This window comes from Momordica charantia, assembly GCF_013281855.1.
Source record: "Momordica charantia cultivar OHB3-1 chromosome 7 unlocalized genomic scaffold, Mcharantia_2.0 BLBB01000007.1, whole genome shotgun sequence".
Taxonomy (NCBI): Eukaryota; Viridiplantae; Streptophyta; class Magnoliopsida; order Cucurbitales; family Cucurbitaceae; genus Momordica; species Momordica charantia.
Genome location: NW_028275165.1, coordinates 11,946,342 through 11,956,176, shown reverse-complemented (window position 1 = coordinate 11,956,176; position 9,835 = coordinate 11,946,342). Strand labels below are relative to the sequence as shown.

The window sequence follows — 9,835 nt, the reverse complement described above, 5'->3', positions numbered from 1 at the left end:
GCAAAAAGTTTGCGATAGGCGACGTGCTACTTTCGGTACAGACTTTTTACTATTTTGTACTAAAAAATACTATTTTAATTATCTGTGTAAGTAATATCATTTTGTTCTTCTTGTACAGACTCTGCTGAACCGAACAGACGGTCCGTATGCGGCCATGAAACCAGGGGTCCTGTCCACGAGAATCGAATACCCCTGGAGCCAAGAGAATACAATATTTCGGTATGTGTTCGGTAGGCAGTCGGACCAGAATGTGGCTTGGATTGATGCAGACATTGTGTACACCCCGATCAACATAGGTGGAAACCACTGGTGATGCTCGGAATTGATCTTGTGGAAGGTGACTTAACCGTATGGGATTCACTCCAATCGGCCACTCCACTAGATTCACTCGAGAAGGAGCTGAAGCCCATTTGTACGATCCTACCTGCGGTACTACATCATGGCGGGATATTTGCATCACGACCGGACCTGCCAGTGGTACCATAGAGGGTGCGTCGGGTTCGCACACCCCAACAGAGTAACGCCACAGTTTGTGGAATTTTCTGTGTACGCTTCTTCAAGTACGATGTTACCGGGTCAAAGCTGGACACTTTGACCCAAGATAATATTTTATTTTTTAGGCGTCAGTACGCTGTACAGATGTGGGCGCGCCGTCCCTTTTTTGAATATTTATGGAATTTCGATATTGTCTTTTCTAATTCGTATTTCATTCTCGAAGCATGATACATGAAACACACAATAATAATACAATCCAATTCACATAATAATAATAGTAGTAGTAGAACACATAGAGTTGCAAATGCATGCATGCATGGTTGGTTTCTTGAGATACAAGTTACCTTGCCAATTTCTTTAAAATCCACTTCATACATGATTAAAAGTAAATGAACCACAGAAGCATACATTCACAATGTGGTAAGGGGTTCGCTACATGTTTTGCGATTGTGTCCCCACGCACCACAGCGACCACACTTACGTGTTTGTCGTACCTCGCCCGTGGAAGGAATCCTAGTTGTCTTCATCCTCCCAACTCTTGGAACAGTCTTCGGTGGTTCCACCGGTATGTTGACAAACTCTGGCGAACTGTTCCATGTCGAGACGTGTCCGACTGGAAATATGGGTTCTGCATAAGCCAATATCCAGGAGTTCGTCGTATATGCCTCGTCGCACAAACTGTATGGATTTATATTTCGCATCGTCGCCGCCGCAATAGCATGAGAGCACCGAATCTTAAAGTAATCAAACTCCCGACAACTACACGTCACAGCGTTCAAATCAACAATCCCGTCAAGGTTGCCATCCCGTACCTGGAAATGGAACTGGTCAATGTTGTCTACAACGTGTCTCCGCGCACTATCTGAATATTCGGCATACATGTTTCTTGCGTAGTCGGACAATGTGGTTGATCGGGAAGCTGCAAGCGTCCGTCGATCATAGAACCAATTCTGTAACTTACCTCTAATGTGGTCAAGTAAGGCGGTAACCGGCAACTTACGGGCGTGCCTGAAGAGGGAATTTAAAGACTCTGCGATATTTGTAGTCATCTGTGTGTACCTCAATTGAGTTTGGAAACAACGAGCCCAACGCTCCTTCCCAATATCGTCTAGATATTCCCGTACACCGGTGTATGCACGAAGTTGGGCCCAGATCGAGTTGAAATATGACTCGCGATACGCCTTTGCAGCCTTTAAAAATAGTTCATCGACTGCCTTCGCATCGTTTTTAAATTTTGCTATCAAGTTAACCTTGATATGCTGTATACAAAAGCAATGAAATGCAGCAGGAAATACCTTGTCGATTGCCTTGCAAATGTTTTGATGTCTATCAGAAACGAAAACCAAATTACCAACTCCAGCGAGCGCACGTTTTATTTGAGTCATAAACCACACCCATGATGCTACCGTCTCACCGTCGACAATCGCAAATGCTACCGGGTAAATCTGGTTATTCGCATCGACACCAGAAGCTGATAACAATACCCCTTTGAACTTCCCCTTTAGGTGGGCCCCATCAACAACCAACACTGGTCTAATACAACCCATAAAACCTCGAATCGATTGACCCAATGTCATAAATACATATTTGAAATATTTGCCACCTTCTAGTTCTAATTCGAAAATAGTACCTGGGTTCATGATTTTCAAAGCTTCACCATAAGCTGGAAGTAGACCATATGACGATGTTGGATCACCTCTAATAAGCCGGAGTGCTTCTTCACTAGAACGCCATGCTCTATCATAACTTAAATTGACACCATACTCCTTCCTCATGTCTTGTATAATGTCCTTCGATCTATACGTGCGGGAGACGTCTGTGAACTTCTCTTGCACAAGATGTCCTACCACCCAACTTTTGGCTTGCCTATAATCATGTTTTAAAGCTCCACCACAGCACGTATGGGCAGCACAATATTTTTTTATCTTGAACAAAGTGCATTCCTTTAGCTTGGTAGCTCGAAGTCTCCACGTGCAATCAGCATGAATGCACCGCAGTATATATAGCTCCGGCGTCGACTTCTTTACTTTAAACTGAAAATTCTTCCGCATTGCAACTAAATGCATTTTCAAACTCAACTCCTTCTTATTATCAAATACATCGCCCTCATTAACATTATTTGTCCCAGAAGACTGTACTATGAGTTGCAATTTCTCATCATTAGGGTCTCTGGTGAGACCATTACATCCCGGTGGCCGGACCGCTTCTTCATCCCTGCGAATCTCAGTGTGCACTTGTTCGACATCAGGCTCAAGCTCATCATCAAGCGCATCGTCATGCTCTTCGTTCCCATATTCTGCTTGAGAGTGTCCTTCTTCAGACTCTGCCAACGGGTCATATGATTCACCACTTTCATCTTCGTTATCATTCCATACTCCCGGCACATCCTAATCACACACCCTATCATCTCCTAGATTACATGGAACAACATCTGACCCCAATGGTGTTAAACCCTCTACATCATGACCTATATACCCGTAGGAGGGGTGTGGCTGTCGGGAAGAAGAGGGGATCAATGATGAGGAAGGAAATGAGGGTATAGGATATGTGGGTCTCTGGAATGGGGGAATACAAGCTGCGGACATAGGAATCGAGGACACGTTTCGGCCTAAATAATATGGGAAAGAAGGCATGTACGTTTCATTCCCATGTACCTGCTTCGGCACATTAGATATATATATAGGCAATTCAGATACATCCTCACCAGTCAAAAAAACGCAAGTCATCGTCATCAGTTATTTCCATCACACAAACTTTGGTTTTAAAATGATACATGCGTCTAATTATAATATCAAACTTTAGGGGGTTAATGTTACTCAATCTATACACGTGACCTAGAAATTCTCTGTACGTGATTGTACTATCCACTGTCAATCCCCTCGTACGACCGCCGACATAATCTTTTTCACTATCATTCCATTCTCCACCAAATGTTATGAAAACACGAGGCATCCTGCAAATAGATAAAACTAAGTGAGATAGGAAAATCGATCATTCAAAAATAAAATATTAAAAATTAAGAAAATAAAAAAAAAGTCTCTGATGAATCTTGGACCAGTCCTTGTCCGAGACATGTCCCGGACAAATCTTGAAGCAAGACTGGTCCGAGACATGTCCCGGACTAAATATGCTTCGAGATTAGTCCAGGACATGTCTCGGACCAAGACTGGTCCGAGATACATCCGAGACAGTCCCGATACGTGATGCACCGGGATTTTTTACATTCAATCCCGGACCAGGTATAGATCCGGGATTGAAGTAATTGCAACAATCTATATTTTTTTTTTGTGTCAACAGCCAAATCTAGTAGTTGAACCTATTAATGGGAAAATATTTAAAAAAAGTTCAACAATTATAGAGTACAAAAGTTTGTGTAAAGGTAACATACCTCAAGTGAAATTGTGGGGACAATGATTTTGGATAGTGTGGGGACAAAGAAAGATCAAACACGTACGTAGTTGAGCGGATTTTGAAAACGTGATCTGTGAGTTATACATAATCTATAATATTAACAAGTTCAAACATATGTAAAATATGGGTTTACGGTTTGGTGAAATGGTTAGGTGGAAATCATAAATGCACATTTATTAACCATGAGGGTAAATTGGTCTTTTCCCATGAATAAAATATTTAAGTGATCATAAATAAGGGGTGGAGGGGTCACAAATTAGGTTTTTTTAAAATGGGGTCATTTATCCAGTTTCAGTTATTGAAATGGTCACAAATTCAAATTTCCCCAAGTACATGTGGCAGAAAGAAAATTAACTCCCCATTTTACTAAAGTATGGGCAGAGAGATTGCAAAACCGTGAGCAGTGGGTAAAAGAAACAAAATCGAATCCTTGAGCTAGGGCTTGAATCTCCACTAGCCAATTTTGTTCATCTCCAATGGTGTGAAGCTCCTGCCGGATTAATCGAATCGCCGTTAATGAATCTGACTCAACCTCCAGCCGAGAGTAGGATGAAGAGGCCGCAAATTTCAATCCCTCCAAGATGCCTCTGATTTCAGCAAGTAACGGTGTCAACGGAAAAGGAAAGCGAATAGAAGTTGCAGCAAAAAGTGTACCCAATGAATCTCGAATAACACAACCCAAACTCGTAGAATTGGCCCTACACGCTGCATCAGTATTTAATTTCAGAATAGTATCTGACAGAGGCCTCCATTGATGAACCCTTTGACGCGAGGTAGGCCGATTTTGAGGTTGAGAGATGCCCATCTGTGCTTGTGAATAAATATTGAGATATGAATTTATCCACTCGCATTTAATTTCAGGGGAGGGAATCTGCTTCCCATGTGTAAGAGCATTTCGATCAATCCAAATGCCCCAACAGGTAACTGATGCCAAATTCAATTCATTTGGGTCTAAAAAAACCGAGAGAAGCCTCCAGAACTCCATAAAATTTTGTGTAACTTCTACAGGGAAACAAGGTAAAGATGGGAAAATGATCCTCCAAATCTGCCTCGCACGTTTGCAATGGAAAAAGGGCATGAGTAGAGCTCTCTTGTCTGGCGCCACAGAGAAGACAAACAGGTAAGATATCGATTCCTCTTGAGTGAAGATTCTAGGCTGTTGGAATATGTTCATGTGCTGCTCTCCATATCAAGATTTTAACTTTTGAAGGAACTTTAAGCTTCCAAATAGAATTCCATTGCTGCCCCATGCAATTTGTGCTAGAAGAAGTTTCATTACATTTAAGATGCATGTATAGCTTGTACCCGCTACGAACACTATAGTTTCCTCTCTTATCATAGTGCCAAAGCCACGAATCTTGTAAATTGTAGGAGCTTATAGGCATAGAAAGAATCAAATCTCTGTCTTCTTCACAAAATAAATGTGAAAGCAATGAAACATCCCAATTTCCATCTGAAGTAATTAAATTTGCCACTGTGATGTCCCATACTTCATTGTTGTATGTTAAAGGTTTGAACACGAGAGGTCTTGGAAGCCAAGGATCGGAGAACACCTTTATTGTGGATCCATCCCCTACGCGCAACCTTAAACCTTTCACAAGGAGGTCTCTTCCCCACATAAATCCTTTCCAAAAGTAGGATGAATTAGTAGCTTTCCGGACTTGGAGAAGATTGGTGTCTTTTAGGTATTTGGCTTTCAAAACTTTTGAAACTAAGAGGTTTGGGTGTTGGAGGACTCAGCCAAACCTGCTTAGCCACCAAAACTTGGTTAAAGCCTTCTAGATCTCGAAAATTAAGACCTCCAAATTCTTTTGGTAGACACATTTTTCCCATTTCATCCAGTGAGGTTTCCGAGATTCATCTGTTGAGCCCCACCAGAAACGTGCATACATTTGAGCAATATCGTCACAAAAATCTTTAGGTAGACGAAAAACGCTCATAGCATACGATGGAATAGCCTGACCAACACTTTTAATAAGGACCTCTTTGCCTCTGACAGAGAAGAAAGAGCGCTCCCAACACTGCATTACTATCCAAAATTTATCTTTTAGGAAGATCCAATCCATACCTTTTCTTCTTGTAAAATGAGAGGGCAATCCAAGATAATTCCGGAAGTGAGCAACTAAATTAACATTTAGAATGGTCTGAAGGTACTGCTGTCTGTCGAGATGGACATTTGGAGAAAAGAGTAGAGCGGATTTTGAGAAATTGATGCATTGACCCGATGCCCTCCCATAAACATCCAAAAGTCTCCTAAGTGTTAGAAATTCTGATTCCATGGATCTAAAAAATATGAGACTGTCATCTGCAAAAAGTAGATGAGAAATAGATGTGATACTGTCCTCAAAATGTATACTTGTAAGGCGACCTGCACTGGTGTCATGGTTAATCAGCATAGATAGGCCTTCAGCACACATGAGGAACAAGTAAGGTGAAAGAGGATCTCCTTGTCTGATACCCCTAGATGGAGAGAAACAACCTTTTGGAGAGCCATTTAAAAGAATCGAAAATTTAACAGTAGACAGACAGAGAATGATGAGCTGAATCCATCTTCCATCGAAACCCATTTTCCGCATCAAACAATCCAGATAGATCCATTCAACACAGTCAAAAGCTTTACTCAAATCAAGTTTTAAAGCGGCCATACCTGTTAAACCGGATTTGCAATGTTGATAGTGTGAAGACATTCATGGCCAATTATAATATTATCTGTAACAGCACGGAAAGGGACAAAAGCTGACTGCGGATCAGATATTACTAAACTGATCGCACTCTTGAGTCGATTGGTGATTGATTTAGAAATAATCTTATAAGAAACGTTACACAGGCTTATGGGACGATAATCCGAGACTGACCATGGTTGCTTAATCTTTGGAATAAGAGCTATGTAAGTAGAGTTCTAGTTTTGAATATCACCACCATCATTTAGAACATTAAGACAAGCCTCCAATGTTTTAGGACCCACCACTGCAAGTAGGATTGATAGAAAAGAGCAGGAAACCCATCAGGTCCCGGAGCCTTTGTTGGGAACATTTATTTGATGGCTATCTCAATTTCCTCATATTTATAAGGAGCCAACAACTGAGCATTAATCTCCGAAGTAATCCTGGTGGGAATATGAGTTGTGATTGAATCAATATCCAAAGGCAGAGGGGATGTGGAAGTAAAAATATCTTGGAAATAGGTTATGAATATATTTCCAATCTCTTTTGGCTCCTCTGTCCAGCATCCGTATTGATCCTCAATGCCATGAATATAGTTGCAGGATTTCCTCATTGTGGCCTTCTTATGAAACCATTTAAAATTACAATCACCCCATTTAAGCCAATCTTCCCGAGAGCGCTGCTTCCAGAAAATCTCTTCCAATTCCAAAAGTCCAGCTAAGTCATTCTCAATATCATGGATGATAGTAAAATCGAGTGGAAGAGGCTAGTTATAAGCATCCATAAGTGCAGTCTTTTGAGCTCTAATCTATTTGAAGAGATTCTGAGTATTTGATTGACCCCAACTCCGTAAAGCAGACGAGGAAGCATGGATGCTGTCAACAAAAGAGTAATTGTGGACTGCATTGGACCAATTCCCATACAGAAATAAGTTGCTCACATTCTGGATTGCGAACCCAATATTCTTCAAAACGGACGGGTTTGTGAGATCTTTTTATTTGTGAAGAAGGCAAAGCATAGAGATGCAAACCAATGGCTCGGTGGTCTGATTTTGACCAAGGGAGGTGGATGATCGAGGCATCTGGAAATAAAGAATTGAAAGAATCATTGCACAAGAAGCGGTCCAAACACTTCCATAATTGGTCTCCTGCAAATCTGTTATTACACCATGTAAATTTCCCGCCTGTAAACCCCATATCAGTGAGAGAGCAGAAGTCCATGACATTTCTGAAAGCCCCAATCTGAGAAGTGTCATAGGAAGAAATATAAGATGCTTCATGATTCCAAAGGATTGCATTCATATCACCTCCAATAAGCCACGGAGAATCATCTGAGTTATAAATTCTCCTGAATAGCTGCCAAGTTATGTGCCGTTTGTGAGCCTTCGGGTGACCATAGTAATATTATGTATATATTACTAACATTTTGTTGATATTTTTCACATTTTGTCGATATTTTTCGTAATATGATAGAAATGTCGATTTATTCCTCATATCAATGTCAAACCCATGGATATACATAGACATGTTGATGGAAATGTCGACGGATATTTAATACCATGGTTATAATTAGTCTATGACTTCAATGGAAATGGAGCAAAATATTAAAACTACAAGTTAACTTGACTCATGGAAAGAAATTCAGAAATAAAATAAGTTGGCAAAATAAGATGAATTAATTGTTGGAATAAATAGCAAAATTGTAACCTCCCAACTTAATGTCAACCAACTAGCACATTTAATTCGTCAAAATGTAACTATAATATTAAATGGCTAATGGCTACTTTAAACATCAAAGCAAAGACTAAACTTGCTAAAATAACATCTAACATGAAGGTGTGAAGAACAAAATAAGAAGAGAAAGACAAACACATGAAGAACATTTTCTTGGATTTGAATGATAGATTATTCAAATGGATACTTTTCACTATGAAGCAATCTGAATCAGAAGAAATCAAAAGAAAGTAAAGTTGTAAAGAAGAAAGAGATCTACAGAAACTTAGAAGACAGAAAGATCAAAAAAACATATGGAGATATAATTCTTTTTTATGAAACCTTGATAACATTTTTGGTATATGTTATGAAATCTTTGAGAATTGTATCTAACACCTTGTTGACAAACAAGATCTTTAGATCACAAACTCAAAAATCCCAAAAACGATTATGGAATCAACCTAAGAAAAGCAAAAACTGGATTACCTTGTTGATCAAATATCTGAAGGCAAGAAAACTTGTTCTTTGTTTGAGATCTGAATCACTACACAACCAAGATAGATGAAGTCTCACTTGAATGATCCTAAACATGCAAGCTAGATTGCAAAATACATTAGCTCTTGGCTAAAAGTAGGGGTGAAAGGAACCAAACCGAACCGACAAACTGAACTCTATCGGTTCGGTTCGGTCTGACCAACCGATTCTTTTAAACATATTTACCATACTTTTCTTCCCTTCTTTTCTTTCTAGACGCTTCTCTTCCCTTCCATTCCCTACTTCCCCTCCTTCAAGACAGTAGGGTGGCAGCGAGAAAGATCTGTGGCTAGCTGTGATGCCATGATAGCGATTTACAGCGGCGATAGATTTTTCTCCATTGATAATTGACATCAACGACAAAAGAAATTCATGGCAGTGACGAGGGAGACACGAACTCTCTTTTCTTTCCTCTCCTTTTTTTTTTAGTTTGGAGATGAGTTTTGATTGGAGGCGGGTTTTCATGGAGGTCTCTATTTTTTTATTTTGAAGGTGTGTTTGATTTTGAGGGTGGATTCGATTTTGACTTAGATTTTGATGTATTTTGAAGGTGGGTTTTGATGGAAGTCTCAGTTTTTTATTTTGAATGTGAGTTGTTATTTTGAAAGTTTGAAGGTACGTAGGTTTTGAGAGGAAGAGAGAGGAGGAAAAATCAAATTTTGCCCAAATCAGATCTTTTCTCTGTTTTTGTAAAAAACAACATTTTTTTGCCTACGAAATGAAGTTTTTTTTAGGTGATCTCTGGGCGAGGTTCTGAGGTTTTGGAAGGGTGTTGATAACGGAGAGCCTGCTAGATGATGATGATTTTAAAAAAATTAAAAATAAATAAATAAAAACGACACCCGATTAGACCCGAACCGAAAGTTTTTGGGTCGGGTTGGTTTTGACGGGAAACCGACCCGAATCGACCAATTTACACGCCTAACTAAAAGAAAGGCTCAAATGCTCATTTCATTATATCTTAATTCTATATTTTGATTTTACAAAGGCCACAAGCATAACTTTATAGAGCCTTTGAGC

General features: G+C 39.9%; 1 protein-coding gene and 1 long non-coding RNA gene across 2 annotated transcripts; one reads left to right on the top strand and one right to left on the bottom strand.

Annotated features, from left to right (window-relative positions):
• Nucleotides 1-905: 905 nt before the first annotated feature.
• Nucleotides 906-3,227, bottom strand: LOC148210368 (protein FAR1-RELATED SEQUENCE 6-like). The gene is made up of 2 exons (XM_088126300.1): nucleotides 3,150-3,227; nucleotides 906-2,882 (listed from the first exon to the last, which is right to left on the bottom strand). The coding sequence occupies exons 1-2, from the start codon at nucleotides 3,225-3,227 to the stop codon at nucleotides 906-908; spliced, it is 2,055 nt and encodes a 684-aa protein (XP_087982426.1).
• A 1,314-nt stretch (nucleotides 3,228-4,541) lies between these two features.
• Nucleotides 4,542-8,061, top strand: LOC148210367 (uncharacterized). Its single transcript, XR_015792185.1, has 3 exons — nucleotides 4,542-4,679; nucleotides 4,768-4,826; nucleotides 4,915-8,061. It is a non-coding gene; the product is annotated as an uncharacterized LOC148210367 (long non-coding RNA).
• Nucleotides 8,062-9,835: the final 1,774 nt, after the last annotated feature.